Source organism: Quercus lobata, chromosome 4, assembly GCF_001633185.2.
Source record: "Quercus lobata isolate SW786 chromosome 4, ValleyOak3.0 Primary Assembly, whole genome shotgun sequence".
Classification (NCBI taxonomy): Eukaryota; Viridiplantae; Streptophyta; class Magnoliopsida; order Fagales; family Fagaceae; genus Quercus; species Quercus lobata.
Window position 1 is genome coordinate 29,843,762 of NC_044907.1, and position 17,436 is coordinate 29,861,197.

Below are 17,436 nucleotides of genomic sequence, written 5' to 3' on the forward strand. Positions count from 1 at the left end.
TGTGAAAATACCTGTGAATGAAAAAATGTTGTAGAAATATGTGTACTGTTATTTAAACAACAGTACCAAATAGACCTTAATAGACCCTAAGGTTTTGTCAAGTGACACACTCTTTAAAAATGAGAATTAAACTCTCACCATCTTCTCAAAAAAACAAAAAAAAAAAACTCTTCGTCTTCTTCTGAATGAGTCGTCATTTTACTAAACTTCAAGTAATAGATACTTAATGAACTGGCCATTTTATAAACCCAACTGATATAGATTTGAATATGATTATTTTAATGCTACTTTTACAATTTTTTTACAATATTTTCACAATAATTTAACAATAAAGATTAAGTAACAAGTTGTAACTTGTAATTGGTTTTTATCGGGATCCACAACTAACATTACTTTTTTCCTACCTTTAACAACATGTCACTTAAGTTTTGTTGTGAAAGTGATGTATCAATAGTACAACTATTAAAATATTTAATTTTATAAGAAAGAAAAAAAATATATGTTTCAAAATTTTTTCTCATTCGTTGAAAAAAGAAAAAAAAAAAACATTTTTATTCCAGGACTTTGGCTTACTTTTCCATTAACAGTAGAATAAAGTTTTTTTTTTCCTTGCAATTTTCTTCTTCAAAAAAAAAAAAAAAAAAAAAAAAGTACACCGCTGTTACAACTAATAGATATATATATATATATATATATCTGTGATCATTTCCTTATTCTCTCTTTCTTTCTTCCTTTCTATTTTTTCTTAGTTTTTTGCTCTATTTGATCAAATAGTTTGATAAGTGCTCTATAAATTTCCAAATATAGTAGTCTTTTAGTATTTGCTCCAATTCCAAGAAACTGAACACATGTATTGTTAAGAAGTCATACACTCTAAAAGTAAAAACTTATATAAATTTCTTTTTTTTTTCTTAGTTTCACATTTACCATTAGTCCAACTCCAAATGACTGACCACGTGTATGATTAGTTATTTAGTTATAATTTTTTATGCATTTAATAATTGTTGTCTTATCGATATTTATACTAAATTATATTTAGAACACTATTTTAGATTATTGTATAATGTATATAATATGATAATAGAAGTTGTACATATACAGAAAATTATGATTTTATTTTTTTACTTGTCCCTCATAACAAATTTTTAGCTTCACCGTTGTTGACCCCCTAGAAAACAATTTTAGAGCGTTGACTTCATGAAATAACTTTTCATTGTTTTAATGAACTTCATCAAACAATCTTACTATCATTTGACACATGGTGGCACATGGTACCGCATAGGAAAAAGAACTCGCATATTGTTTGTTTATTATGTTTGCCGTATGTTTAGATTAAGCTGCACGATCAAGTTGTTGCAGAATATGGACTTTCTCGAACTAAGATAATTTTATGGTGCATTAGCCTAAATAATTTGAATTAATATACGGTAATAAATTGATTGAATGAGCCCTTGCACCGATCTAGCACTGACAGCCCATATAATGCTTATGGAGTCCCGAATCCCTTAAAAAAAAAAAAAAAAAAAAAAAAAAAAAAATCATCATAGATGGTCAATTGGGCATCTTAACGTTATGCCGAAAAATGTTGTTTGTTTATGATTTCAAGAAATGAACTTGCAAGCACTCTTAGCGGGAACCTGTAAATATGAGCCATTTGTAAAAACAAAAACTATTTTTTTTATTTTTATGAAGAGGAATAAAAGATTGCATTGCAACAGAGAAAAAGATTACAGAGAAGACCGAGAAAACCAAAGAGAACCTGCAGAGCAGGCATTAGTGCAGAAGGTCTGCTTGTACAATGGATTCTAAAAAAGAAAGGGGTAACCCCATACCACACCTGATGTGAACCAGTCCTAGGCCTCGTTAATGGGCCGGGCCAGCCCGGCCCGGCCCGTTTTTACTTGGCCCATGGGTCTAATGGGCTGGGCTTAACGGGCTGTTGACTAGTCAATGGGCTGGGTCGAGCCGGGCTGGATGGAAAAACCCTAGCCCATGGCCCTACCCATGGGCAATGCCCATTTGAGCTTTAGCGGGCTGGGCTAGTGAAATGGGTTTAATGGGCTATCCATGGGCATTTTTAATAGGTCTTCAATGGGGTTATAAAAATTTAACCAAAAAAATTATAATTATATATTACAAATTATCAAATTGAACAATTAAATCTACTAAAAAGATTCAATTAAAAAAAATACTAAGACATACCTCTTAAAAAGGTACTAAAATAAGATTAATTAACTTTTATTGATAAGAATAAATAACTACATTGAATTAAATATCAACTCTTAAAGGAAATATTTGAAGAATAAAATATCAATTCTTAAAGGAAATATATGAAGAATCAAATATCAACTCATTAAGGAAAGAATTTCTTCCAACCAACAGTAAGCGTTTTTTTTTTTTTTTTAAGGAATTTCTTCTATAATTGTAACTTGTAAGGAAAGAATTGGAATTTATCAAAGGAAAGAATGACTTTCTTTCTAGAGACATAGAGGTAGGACAATAGTCATCTTCGTAACTTTGTTTTAAAAATCAAAACTACTAGACTAATACCAAAATATATATTTATTATGCATATTGTATCACAATCATTCCAAGTATATAGTGGTTAGGTGTGTGGTCTTAAAGTTTTTATAATGTCTAAAGTTCAATCCCTCACCCACCCAACCCCCAAATTATTTTGTTATAAATTTTGGGCAATGAGTCAGGCTAACGGGTCAGGTTACTAGGCTGGGCTAACGGGCCGGCCCACCGGGCGCCTATGGGTAAAGAAACCAACCCATAGCCTGTCCCATTGGGCTACTGGGATGCCCACGGGCTTCAATATTATCGAGCTGGGCTGCCCATTAGCCTGGTGGGCTAGCGGGCTACTAGGCTAGCCCATGGGTCATGGGCTATTTGATGACCCTTAACCAGTCCTATGAGCAAACTGAGCGAGTTCATGGGCTGTATAGTTGAAGGCCTGGCTAAGGAATCTGAAAGTGCAGAAAGCAAAGGAGGCTTGGGCTTGAATAATATCCTGTATGATGTGTCCAAACGGAGTCCCAGTAGCAGAGTCATTGATTGCATTGACCACATTAGAAGCGTCACTTTCACACAACACACAAGGAAGATGCAACTCTTGAGCTAGCAAGATACCTTGCTCCAAGGCAATGATTTCCACTAATTCCGTCGGGTAATGGGACTGAAGGGGTTTGCAAAGTGCAGCAACTGTTTCACCCTTGCAATCTCTAATGATGACTCCAATGCTAGAAATTCCTTCAAGGTCTGATGAAGCCCCATCCACATTTATTTTGAATACACTAGGAGGAGGAGGCGACCAACAGCTAGAAAGAGGAGGTCTAGAGGAGGAAAGGTCTGTATAAGCTGCATCAGTGAAATCTTCTATGGTATTTCTAGTCATCTGCCAAACCTGTGAGGGGTGAGAGCATTTGCCTTAATGGATGGTTCTGTTTCTATTATACCAAATTGCCCAAGCAATAGTGAAGAAAGATTCTAAAACATGAGGGGACTTGTGTGCAAGAATGTACATAGCTGAATCCGGAAAGGTCCAATTGTTTCTTTGGATCCATTGCACACCATCAGCCCAAAAGCTCCAAACCCGGATAGCAAACTCGCAGTGAAGCAAAACATGGTGAACAGATTCCAGCTCCTTGTTACAAATTAGGCAGTCTTTAGCTGTGTTGATACCTCTGGCACACAAATTTTCCCTTGATGGCAGCCCATTAATGCAGGCCCTCCAAGTAAAGATTTTAATCTTTGCAAGAAGGTTGAGGTGCCACAGTCTCTTCCAAAGGGGCTTAAGAGAATCCCCCTTGCAGCTACCAACGTCATCTTTTCCTTCAATCATACAGCAGGCAATATGGTAAGCACTCTTCACAGTGAACTCACCCCGAGTGTTTCCCATCCAAATTAGCTTGTCCTTGGGCAAACTTCGGTTAACAGGAATCCTTAGAATTGTGTCTGCTTCAAATGGGAGGAAGATTGCACGAATGACATCAGCTCTCCACCATTTTTATGGCCGGATCAATGAGGGAAGAGACCATGGGGAAGGTTAGAAGGTTATTAGGGGGGATGATGACTTTATGAGTGGTGGGGGTCCCATATGTGAATTTGTTTGCCATTGCCCACTCTCCATCTAGTTCCCTTTCGAATGACTTCCACACTATTAAAGATGCTTCGCCAGGAGTAGGAAGGATTAGAGCCAAGTGTTGCACTGAGGATATCACCTGAAGGAAAGTAGCACGCTTTGAGGACCCGGGCAATGAGGGAAGTTGGATTTGTAAGGATTCTCCAGGCTTGCTTTGCTAGCATAGCTAGATTAAAAGCTTTCAAGTTTCGAAAGCCCAGGCCATCTTTGGACTTAGGGTAGCACATTTGTTTCCAACCAACCCAAGCCATCTTTGATTCGTGTTGCTTTTGGCCCCACCAAAAGTTCCTTGTCATGCTTTCCAAATCCTCACATAGGCCCTGAGGGAGCTGAAAACAGCTCATGGTGTAGGTGGGGATAGCTTGGGCTACCGCCTTAATAAGAATTTCCTTACCACCCATGGAGAGCAACTTCCCCTTCCACCCCACAAGCTTTTGCCCAACCCACTCCTTAAGAATGGAAAAAACTTGTTTCTTTGATCTTCCGATGAAAGACGGAAGGCCAAGGTACTTGGAATGCCTTGAATCTTGCACCGGCCCCAGAATGGCAAAGATTGACTCTTTCAAATCCTGATGAATGTTTGGACTGAAAAACACCGAGGATTTATCGGTGTTAATTTTCTGGCTAGAAGCATCTTCGTACCTTTGGAAAATTTGCTTAAGCTCTTGGCACTCTTCGATTTTTACTTTATAGAATAGGATGCTATCATCTGCAAAGAAGAGATGAGTAATGTTAGGACAATTCTGAGAAATAGAGATGCCAGTGAGAAGGTGGTTTCTAGCTGCCTCATGGATAATGGCCGAAAGTCCCTCGGCACAAAGGAGGAAAAGGCTAGGAGAGAGGGGGTCGCCTTGTCTTAGACCCCTAGAAGGAATAATGTTCCCATAGGCCGCCCCATTGATTAGGGCTGAATAAGAGACTGATGTGATGCACTACATAATAAGGCTCACCCATTTTGTGCAGAAGCCGAGTTTTTCCATAACCCGTTTAATGAAGCCCCACTCCACCCTATCAAAAGCTTTGCTCATATCAAGTTTGACTGCCATAAACCCCTCTTTCCCCACTGATTTGTGATTTAAATAATGCATTAATTCAAAAGCCACCAACACATTGTCCGTGATGAGTTGGTTCGAGGTAAAAGCGCTTTGATTCTCAGAGATAATAAGAGGGAGAAGGTTTTTTAATCTGTTGGCCAATATTTTGGAAATAAGCTTGTAAATTACATTGCATAAGCTTTTGGGTCTAAAGTCAGTCATTTTCTTTGGGCAATTGGTTTTTGGGATGAGGGAAATGTTGGTTTTATTGATTTCGGTCATGGACAGGTTATTATTAAGGACATTCAGGACCAAATTTGTGACACTATTCCCAACAATACCCCAATATTTCTGATAAAAAATGGCGAACATACCGTCTAGCTCGGGGGCTTTGGTGGAATGAATTTGCTTGAAAGCCATAGCCACTTCTTCTCTAGTAAAAACACAAGTTAAACTCTCATTCATATCCTCAGTCACCTTTGAAGGATGGCCTCAACAATATCTTCAACCTGAGTGGGGAAAGAAGAGGAGTAGATGGTTTCAAAATAGCCAACAGCAGCCCGGGCAATAGAGTCCTTTTCCTCACACCACCGGCCATGATCGTCCCAAAGGCCCAAGATTTTATTTTGCTTACGCCTTTCCGAGGCATGGGCGTGGAAGAATTTTGTGTTCCTATCTCCCTCCTTTAACCAATGTGCCTTGGCTCTTTGGCCCCAGTATAATTCTTCATCCTCTAACAACTCATTCAACTCCCTTCTTAGATTTCTAATTCCGCCACTCATCTCTCCATTTTTAACTTGTTGCGTTAGGGCGCTCAGAGCATTCCACTTTGACTGAATTTTCTTAGGAATATGACCATAGACTGAGGAGCTCCAGTTAGATAATTCCGAAGCACAACGCTTTAAATTCACCATAAAACCTTCCAGTGTACTCAAGTCCACCCCCATCCCCCAGGATGATTCCATAATGTTTCTGCACTTCTCATTTTTTGACCATAGGGCTTCAAAATGGAAGTGTTTAACGTTGGAAACATATTGGGATGGGGAGTTAGTAAAAAACAAAGCACAATGGTCAGAGGTTGAGTCCACGAGGTGGTAAACTCTCACTCCTTCGAATTTCCCAATCCACTCAGTGTTAGCAAGAGCTCTATCTATTCTCAACTGAATTCTATTCTCCCCCTCTTGCATATTACACCAAGTAAAATCAGTTCCCACATAACCCAAGTCCAGAAAGCTACAAAAGTTCACAACATTTCTAAAACTCTCCATTTGTTGCTGGGGATGAGTGATGCCCCCAACTTTTTCATTAACAGATAATATTTCATTGAAATCCCCCAAGCATAGCCATGGGAGTTGGAACTGACTGTGTAAAAAAGCAAGAAGGCGCCAAGATTCATACCTTCGTTGAGTTTCTGGATGACCGTAAAATCCCGTAATCCTCCACTGAAAATTGCCTTCAGACTCCTTGACAATAGCATCAATATGGCTTCCCGAATAACTATTGATATCCAGGTTAACTTCTCGAGTCCATAACAGGGCCACACCACCACTACGACCTCTACTAGGAACAATAAGGCCATTTGCAAAACCTATCCTGTTTTTAATTATCTCCATCCGATTTACTTTTGATTTAGTCTCCATAAGGAAGACAATCTTGGGCTTCCAACGTCGCACCATATCATACAACGCCTGAGTTAACCGGGGGTTTCCAATTCCCCGGCAATTCCAACTAATAGCCCTCATTACTTCCGTCAGATTTTATCAATTTTCCGTACCACATTCCATACAGAGCATATCTAGAAAAGGAGCAAAGAAAACCCAAAGGTATAAACGGAACAACAAACAGGGCTAAATGCAAGGAAAAACCCAATTTCAGAACCCTACAAAGCCAAAAGGAAATACTAAAGCAAAAAAGGCTACTTACTGCTTCCTTGTAATAGCTGCACCTAGCCAAATCACACCCAAACTGAACATGTCCTCACAAGCCGGAGAAAACCTCCCCCAAAAAGAAAGGTTGCTTGAACACACATCAACCGGATGGCTCAAAAAGACAAACTCCGAGCTAGAGACCCACGGACCAGAAAGAAAAGGAGCACTTACAGATGTTCTCAACTAAAAAAAACTTCTTTCTTTCTCTCACAATCTGTCCTTAAAGAGAGAGCCGATTGACCGTTGTACCGAGACAAACCGCCCGAACCCACAGGTGAGCCAATTGGACACCTCCCTAAGCAAATGCGCAAGAATGGGTAAGGCAAAGGGGTAAGTCTAATGAGTTTTAGGGGAAGATTGAAAGGAAAAAACAGTTTTAGTTAACGGAGAGACCCACGGCGAGAGTGGACCACCGCCCTGAGAAGGCATGCGTGGAGATGGGTTTGTAAAATGTGGGTAAGGCTCTATTGAGTTTAGAGGTTAGATTGATAGGGGAATAGGTTTTGATGAGAGAGTTGTAAGGAGTGCCACACGGAGGTGGAGATGAAACCACACAGAGATGGTAAAGAGAGATCACACGGAGGTGATGGGTAAAGACCACATAGAGGTGGAGAGAGAAACTCCTACTGGGGAGAGAAAAAATAAAATTCACTCGGCTACTGACTTAACAAACAAACAACAAACAAACAAACAAACAACAAACAAACAAACAAACAAAAACTATTTTACATTGCAAATAATTGATATGATAAATTCTTACCATTTTTGTTTAGGCCCATTATTTACATTACTTTTCACTTTTTTTTTTTTTTTTAATAGCAATCTGTATAAACAGTAAACTTAATACAATAGTACGAATCTTTAGCATTTTCCTTCGAAGGATTTGTCTTCCCAACCTACCCAGCTTAACAATTCTTTTTTTCCTTCATTTAAAAAAAAAAAAAAAAAAAAAAACTCTCCATTCTAACTTCTGACTTTTTGTTCCCCTCACTGTGTCACTCTGCCTGCTACACTTATGAATTTTTTCTTCTTTCTCATCTACTACCGTACACTTCGCTCTCTGTCTCTCTCTGCTCATCGTTTTTAAGTTTACACAGCTCTAATTTCACTTGTGGATTGCACTCAGGCTCTACCGCCATGAAAGAGAGTGTAGAAACCTTACTGGTCATTGGAGAATAAACTCTCAATGCCCCAGAAGGGACACTTCAGACATAGGCATCCACTGATAGTTGACGACTAACGAGTCCTGTGGATCTGTAAAATGCTTTGCATGCCAAAAACGTTTCAAAGGCCCCGCCCATTATTGCTACGAATGCAGATATTATCTTCATGAATCATGCGCCGCATTGCCGGCTGAGATTCAACACTTCTACCATTCATCTCACTCTCTCACCCTGCACGATATTGAAGATGACACAGCTGTTAAATGCGATGTGTGTCAGGAAACTCGTCTGGGCTTCACCTACCGTTGCTACGACTGTGATTTCAAAACGGATGTTTATTGTGCGAAGCTGCAGAAAGAAATACAATTATCCATTCACCCACACCACCCTCTCACGCTGCTGCAATTTGGTAATACTGAAACTGAATTGCCACACTTTTTTTGCGATTTCTGTAACAATAGATGTTACAGCGAACAGGGACATAGATTTCGTTGTAAGCAGTGCAATTTCAAGATCGATCTTGACTGTGCTCGAATGCTTCTTAACTTCGAGCACATTCAACATGTCAGCCACGAGCATTGGTTGGCGTTAATCTGTGGAACGATATAGGAGACATAACTTCTTTGTGGAATGCTTTGAAGATGTGATACGTAGACAGTACTACCGTGCGGCGTGCCGAGAAGTGTGTTATGGTGATTCCTATTGTTGCAAGCGATGTTACTTCTTCCTTCACAAATCATGCGAGTATCCCACAGAAATCCAACTCTCCTTGCATCTAGATCATCCTCTGAAGCTGCAAACTAGAACAAGCAAATTCAGGGAACGTTGCAATTTCTGTAACTATATATGCCGAGGCTTAACCTTCCACTGTGAAGTATGCAATTTCAAGATTGATTTTACATGCGCTCGTATGTTACTCAATTTCCGCAAAAATGATAGCTATTAAATTAAGCATTACAGCCTATGAAGCACGGGTGTATTTCCGGGTGCGGGTGCGGTTGCGGGTGCGGCGATTAAAAAATTATTAAAAATATTTTTATTTATATTATTTATATATTTTTACTATTAAAATATTCTTAAAAAACACATTACAATGGCCTTGGTTCACAAAACAAAGTAAGAAGAAGGCAAGAAACACAAAACAAAAAAGAAAACACAAAAGAAGCAACAACTATTCAGAATAAAATTGAGGAATGACAGATTTAGGATGTTTGGGCCTTATTCAAAGTCTATTTCGATTGTTCTGGCATTATTCAAGGCCGATTTCGGCCGTTTCAGTCAGTTTCAGCTGCCGGTCGATACAACCCGATTTTGGCCGAATCGGCCCAAATTGAAGCCGAGTCGGTGTGAATCTCCTAAAAAAAAAAAAAAAAAACCCTCAAACGCAGCACTGACATGCGGTCAGCTATGTCAATGGCTACACCCCGCATTGGGCGACTTCGGACTCCGGTGTGGCACCCTCCCAGACACGTCGGTGCTTCCTAGATTACAGCCACCGCCATGACCTGTCCATCAACAAGAAGAAAATGAATGATGATCCTTGCTATTATGCCTGCAATAAACATGTCTAGGTTGAAGGTTACGGTTGCTCTAAATGCGGTTTTTATCTCCATAAATCATGCAATCTAGATCTCATAGAACATTATAGAGATTAAAAGCACATTCAAAACTCCTTCCACAACCATCCATTGGAAATCGTTTACCATCAAGATAAAGTATGTAGTGTTGTTTATTGCAATGTATGCGGTAAACATTGCTTTGGGACTACCTATGTTTGCTTCCTGTGCAAGTTCTACCTGCATGAGTACTGTCTAGATCTGATGGGAACAATCTATCAAAATTCCTTCCATGAGCATCAATTGATAGTCATTGAAAAAAAGGTTAATGATTCTGCTAGTTATTTTGCTATGAATATTGATTCTACTAGTTGCTCTGCTTGCGGTGAACCTTCCCTTGACAAAACCTTTGCTTGCTTGAAATGCAAGTACTATTTCCGTGAGTCATGTCTTGAACTGCCTCATGAGATTCAGCATTCCTTCCACCCATGCCCTCTATCTCTACGACAGGCAACTACTATCTTTAGATGTAGAGCCTGCAAAGAAAATCGCACCCAATTTGCCTACCACTATGACAAATGCCCTTTTACCTTGATGTTGAATGTGCTCTAATGTTCACTGGAATTTTTGAAGGCCAGAACTATATTCTAAATTACTACCACCAGCATCCGTTAATCCTTTGTAACAAGGAAAAGGAAAGGAATGATCATGTAGTTTCTTGCGATGGATGCAATCAAGTCATCTATGGTGAAATATATGGTTGTCTCCATTGTGACTGTAAGGTTGAATTTTATCAACCATCTTGTTGGCTTTATTTCGTGCCAAATATACTTGTATTTTAGCAATTAGTAACCCTGTATTTAGGTGGAAATCATGTAAGGATAGTGTGTGAGAAAGTATGAAGAAATGCTCAAGATTGTGTAAAGAAGCAGGGACTCGCGACTAGATCTCGCAGGTAGCTCGCGGCTTGCAAGCCGCCAGAAGTTGAACATGTGCCAAGCATGCAGAGAAGCTGAACCATCATGCCAGCTGTAGCACTAAAGGACAAAAAGTCCAGTCTGGCCATTCAGTTACCTCGCAGCTGGAACTCGCGGTTCAGTCAAGTCGCGAGGCCAAGCCGCCAGCCAGCTCTGTTTTAAAAAAACTAACTCTTCGCATTCCACTCTCACCCTAGTATATATACCCTTTATACCCAAGAAATGAAGAGAGCTTCCATAGAGAATTTTAAGAGAGAAACCCTAAAGAAAAACAAGATTGACTCATACACAATCTTCACATAGAGACTCTTCAAATTCCTCTACTCTCTTCCTCTCCATTGTTACATTCGTAAGAGGTTCTTAGCCAAATTCTTTTCTCACCATACCTATATTTGTGAGAAGGTTTTGTGGTGCTTTGGGAAGCAGTTAGGAAGGGACCAATTCACATTGGTTGATGTTATGGTCAGTAGCGAAATCCAGTAAGCTAAAGAAGAAATAGGTTCGGTGTAACCTCGTTGGAGTAGGAGCTTGGAGGACTTAGGTACACTGGGTAGTTTAGGCTTTGAGGGTCTTCTGCTATTCGTGTATCCCAACTACATTCTTTAGTGGATTATTTACCGCTTGGAGGCCGGCGAAGAGGTTTTACGCCGAGAGTTTCGGTTTCTTCTTCGATAACGCATCGCTGTGTTATTCTTGTGTTGGCATCTCTCTTCCCTTAATCTTTGCCATTTAATTTCTGCTATGGATGTGATTTTATTTGGTCTAGATTGTTTATCAATTCTGTTATATGCTTATGTTCATATTCCGCACATCAATTGTTTGATAATAAGCTTGAATTAGTAATTTGTTAATTGAGGGTCTAAAAGTTCATAGTGTTTTATACGCTATTTGAACATTCAGTGGCTTCTATCTCCACAGATCATGCGCTACACCCCATGACAGATCAAACATCTTTTGCACCCAGAGCACCCTCTCACTCTTTTTTATGATGATAATTGGTGGTGCAAGCTCTCTATTTTAACAACCTTGGATGAGAATGGGAAAGTGAAATATTTGAGGCACAAGCATTTCTCCATCATCCTCGATGATAAGGAAAATGAAGTTTGCTGTGGTGTATGTGACCAAAAACGCAGTATTTGTAGTCCATCATATGATTGCAATAGATGCAACTTCTTCATCCATCAAGATTGTCTAGAACCTACAGAAGAAGAGGTGCAACAACCTTTTCACCCGCATGATCGTCTAATTGTGGTCTCGAGAAAAATTCTTCCTAGAAGAAAATTTACATGTGAAGCTTGTCACAATCGTTGCTCTGGTGGTTTTTCCTATCGATGCAAGGAATCCGACTATATGCTAGATGTTCACTGCGCTTCACTAAAGCCTACCACAATAAAGTATACAGGTCACGAACACCTCCTTACTTTCTTGAAAAAAAAGTATGATGACCCTCAATGTGAAATTTGCAAATCCGGCTATCGTGATGTCTCCTATTTACGATGTGTGGAGTGTGATTTCACTGTCCATCTCTTGTGTGTTCCCCTTTATCTTGAAGATTATTTTGTCGAAGATGACTCTAAGGAATATTATTGTAAAATCGAAGATAATTCATATTTGAATGAATACTATTGTGATGCTTGTGAGAACATTAGAAACCCACGGGAATGTGTTATCGCTGTGCAGGATGCAGTAACTATGTCACACATGTGCATTCCGTGATTGATGAGGTATGCCCAAATTTGAAATCTTATAATTATACTTATTTTCTTATAGTGTAAAGATTGAATTCATGTAATTATGAAATGTGGCTACTGTTGTATTTATTATTTTAGGTCAGTGGCGACGCCACGTTTAGGCCAGGGTGTTCCCAGGAACACCCTGACCTGAAAAAAAAAAAAAATTATATATAATAATTAATTTTTTTTTATTTGTTTATCCTTAAAAAAAAAAAAAAATTAGGAACACCCTAAACCAAAATTATGAACACCCTGCTTTCAAAAAATATCAGGAACACCCTCAAATAAAAAAAATAAAAAAATTTATTTGTTCACTTTCAAGCAAAAAAAAAAAAAAGCCCAAAAAATTTGTAAAAGTGCAAGCCTACCAAGGAAAAAAAGCCCAACATCAAACCTAAACAACAGAATACAAATCCAATCTAAAGAAAAAAAAACAAGGTAAAGCAAACCCAACATGGTAGCAAACCCACGGATTCTCAAAATTTTAAAAAAAATAAATAAAAAACCAAAACTCAATATACGCTATTACAACCTAACCTAAAGAAACTAGAGCAACAGATTCATAAAATAAAGCAAAACCAGAACAAAGCACATCAATGACAACAACCAACAGACGGCGCCTCCGCCTCAAGCAACGCTGCAACAGAGCACATCGTGACTGTCTTCGTCTCAATTTAAAATATTGAAGAAAAAAAAAATGGTGGTAGCAAGAAAAACTGAGAAAAGAAAAACAAGAAGAACAAGATGAGAGACTGAGAAAGAGAGAATGTACTGCTGTGATGGTGTCCAGCCGTTTGAAACTTTCAAAAGAATATTGACAAGTGTGAGAGACAATTGAAATAAATTGGATAGGTGAGAAAGGATGGATCACGTGGGTGGGTTTGGGAAATGAGAAAGTGAATTTCAAGAAGGTTCTATGATTTTAATTACTCAAAATGTTGGCTTTATTTACAAAAATGCCATTAATGATTTTATTATTTTATTTATAAAAATAATCATATGCAGACTTACTTTTTCTAAGAGTTGAAAAAAAAAACTAATATATTGAATTTTTTATTTTTTATATATATGAATAATATATTTATTTATTTATTTATTTGCGGTGACTTCGAAATGATACACTGAAATAGTCCGGTACCAATCTGGTACTGAAATATTTCATTTCAATTAACAAACTGAAACGGGTTTCGAAACGGTATTCATAGTATTGCCTCAAGGTATTTCATCTTTTTCTCTCTTTAGTCTTTACATATACGGGTTAATGGATTAATGAGTATGGGTTTCTCTCTTAGACTCTCTGTCTCTCTCTCTTTATCTGAAGACTGAAAGCAAATGAGAGTCTCTCTCTTTGAGACTTTATCTGATTGCTTAGCTTTATCTTATCACTTTATTAATATTTGCCCCTGTTTTTTACTTTATCCGTTGGTGTTGGTGTTGGTGTTGGTGAGATACAATTAATTGTCTTTTAGTGTATTGTGATTTGTGATTGTGAATTTTTTTTTTTTATTGACTTTTGTGATTGGGGGCCATGGGGCTTGTCTGAGTGAGAGGGGGGGGTGGATGGGGGACATGGGGTCGAGGTGGGATATTTGAATTGGGGGAAGTAAATGCACATGGGGTGTGTGCTAGTGCAACTAATAAATAATAATTTAATTAACCAATAATTAATTGGGGGAAGTAACTAATAAACAATAATTAATAATTTAATTAACCAACACATTATAAAAGACAAACAAATTAAATTATGTTAGGCTAAACAACAATTAATAATTTTATAATTAATGAAACAACAATATAACAAATTATAGTTTATAAAAGACAAACAAATTAATGAAACAACTAAACAACAATAATTAATAATTTTGTTAATATTTCAAATGAACTTATAGTTTATTATTTATTCTTTTACTAGAATTATGGACAAATATTTGATAAGAAAACAACGTAAAAGACAATTGTAAACTTTATATATTTGCGTGTTTTTTTTTTATTGTTATTGTTGTTAATAAATTGTGTAATTTATACTTGTTGGGAACACCCTGAAAAAAATTTCTAGAGTCGCCACTGTTTTAGGTACATTTGTATATCTTTTACGTGGATCAATACGTAAACTTAGTGGGGAAGATATTTTGGCTACATTTTATATAGTTAATTATCTTGGCTTTAATTTCTGGTGGTTTACCAGGTGTTGCATTCACTTAACGGAAGCCGTGGAGATGTGGAATTGAGAAGCGTGGATAGACAAAAGGCTGATAAGCTATTAAAGAGAGGCTTGACCTTAGAATACATATTTAACCATTCTGATGAAGATGTGCAAAAGGAATTTGAGGGTGTTGAATCAGCTGTCGAAAATTTGATTGGAGAGATAACATCTAGAGTCAAATTAACAAACATGGATGATTTTCTAGAATATTCTGTATATTCCGACAAGAAATTCATATTGCTTTTGAAGAATTTCAGCTTTGGTTTTAAGGATTTAGGAATGATGTTTTGGGATTTGGAGTCCAAAGTGTAAATGTTGGGGACTACATGGTCTCTCAAAACTTTGCCTCAATTCTAAAGAGCTTATTTGAAAAATACGGCGACATTAGTGCTAACTCCACTTTATGTCCAAGGACAAAGACGTTTGCTCAACATATTTTGTGGAGTTGCATACAGCATGTGCAACACAAAGGTCACTATGAATTTGCTTTTCTATTGGTGGAAGCACTTTAAGCTTGTGCATCATGCCGGATTCAATATTCAGTTTGCCTTTGATAATTTGTATAGACTTGCACAATCGTGGTTTCGTCTTTATCAAGAATTTCAAACTGATAAAACCCTTTTCAGTCAGATTAGTGATCTAACAAGTAAATTGGAGGAACTCAAAGTTGAACAGAAGCAACATGCAGCATCTAAAAAGGGAAAATCATTACCAGAGAAGGAATGCTTGATTGCTGACATGGAGCTGATTTTGAACACACCAAGGACATTTTTCTAGTGAAATCAAAGTTGGATGAGTTGAGTGTGATAGTGTTAGCAACTTCATTTACCCCTCTGTAGGGCGGAGGATTAGTGGGCCAAGTCTAACATCCTGAAGAAGTGGAGACCAGGTTGGGTCAAATCTCAGTCAACTTATTGGCGCTGGACTGCCACCAGGACCCCCGCCCGGCGGGGCCGGGGGAGGGGAGGAGGGTCCAAGCTGAACATCCTACTAAGGTGGAAGCTAGGTTGGGCCAAGTCTTAGTCAACTTGTTGGCACTGGGCTGTCTCCCTTAAGGGAATAAAGTTGTGCCCTTTCTATTAATCATAGCTTTAGGGAAACCACGTATTTGATATGCTGTTGTTCTGAGAACTATTTGCAATTAAATACTTCATGTATTTATTCATTAATGGGTAGATCGTGAGACAAATTATCATATGGTTCTTGTTAATTTTTTCCTTCAAAAATTTATTGGGCTTTGGTTGCCCTTTGGGATCTTTTTCTCAAAAATCCTTTCTCGTTGTATTGATCTAGTTTAGTACACGGCTTCTATTTTATTACGAGCTGCCCTTCTCACAAGGACAACCACACGTTTCCTTATATATTTTGTACAGTTGCACACAGCATGTGCAATATAAGAGGTCATTCTAAATTTACTTTTCAATTGGTGGAAGAACCTTAAGATTATGCAGCAAGACGGTTTCAATATTCAGTTTTTCTTTGATCATTTGTACAAACTCATACAATTGTGGTCATCTTCAGCATGAATTTGGAACTGATAAAAACCCTTTACAATTATCAGATCGAGATTCATGATCAAATAGCTGACTGGGAGGAACTCAAAATTGAACAGAAGCAACATGTAGCATATCTACAAAAAGAAAATCACTATCGGAGAAGGAATGCTTGATTGCTGACATTGCGCTGATTTTGAACGCACTTAGGACATTTTTTAAAAGATTATTTTGCGGTGGTTGTTGTGGCTAGTGATATTGTAGCTGGTTGCTATCGGTTTTGTGTGGTTGTTTTATGTATACTCTCGTACAAAATATTATTTAAGAAGTTTTTCTTATTTGGGCCCTTACTTTGGATATCCAAAATGTCTCTATCCTATTTATTTACAAGTTTTTTTTTTTTAAGGAATAATTAGGTAAAAAGCCATACGGTCCTAAATTTTAGTTTTTTTTTTTAATTTTTTTTTTTAAAAAAAACTACCACACTCATCCCTTAACCACAATAAATGTGCAAATTCAAAAATCACTAAATTAGCAATTACACAGCCTCTAACTTCCCACTAAGTTAGCGATTTTCCTTCTTCTTTTTTTCTTCTTTTTTTTAAGATTTACCTGTTTTTTTTTTCTTTTTCTTTTTTTCTTTTTTGAATTTACATTTCCCCTTACTCCCTAATATATCTCACAATTTTTTTATTATAACTTCTCATTCATGTCCCTTAAATTTAGGCACTACGCATATCTTTATATTTTCTAAACGGCAAGTTAGTTGCCAAAATAAAACATAAATACCCTCCATCTCTTTTTCAGACATAAGAAAAGATAATTTTCTTAGTGCTCATTATTTATTGTCATCTCAATATCAACATCAATTTTGTGGGTCATTCTATTGTACCCCATTTTTTAGGGGGTGCGGTACCTACCTAAATCTGAACCATGCATCCTAATACTTTTAATCTTGATCATTTAAATAATTTAAGTGGGTTACCATTTGCCGGTAGAATGGGTGAGGGTATAAGTAATAATAATAATAATAATAAATAATAAATAATAAATAATAAATAATAAATAAAAACTCTCTCTCAAAAAAAAAAAAACTTTGCTCCTCTTCGCCAATCTTCACCACATCTGCCCCCAAATCTCAGGTAACCATTTTTCATCATTTTTCCTGAATGTTATCCTATAGGTTTGTGCTTTTGAATGGT

The 17,436-nt window shown here is 37.5% G+C and overlaps 1 protein-coding gene across 1 annotated transcript; it reads right to left on the reverse strand.

Moving 5' to 3' along the window:
* Positions 1 to 2,905: 2,905 nt before the first annotated feature.
* On the reverse strand, positions 2,906 to 3,904 carry LOC115985010. The gene is made up of 2 exons (XM_031107986.1): positions 3,500 to 3,904; positions 2,906 to 3,409 (listed from the first exon to the last, which is right to left on the reverse strand). The coding sequence occupies exons 1-2, from the start codon at positions 3,902 to 3,904 to the stop codon at positions 2,906 to 2,908; spliced, it is 909 nt and encodes a 302-aa protein (XP_030963846.1).
* Positions 3,905 to 17,436: the final 13,532 nt, after the last annotated feature.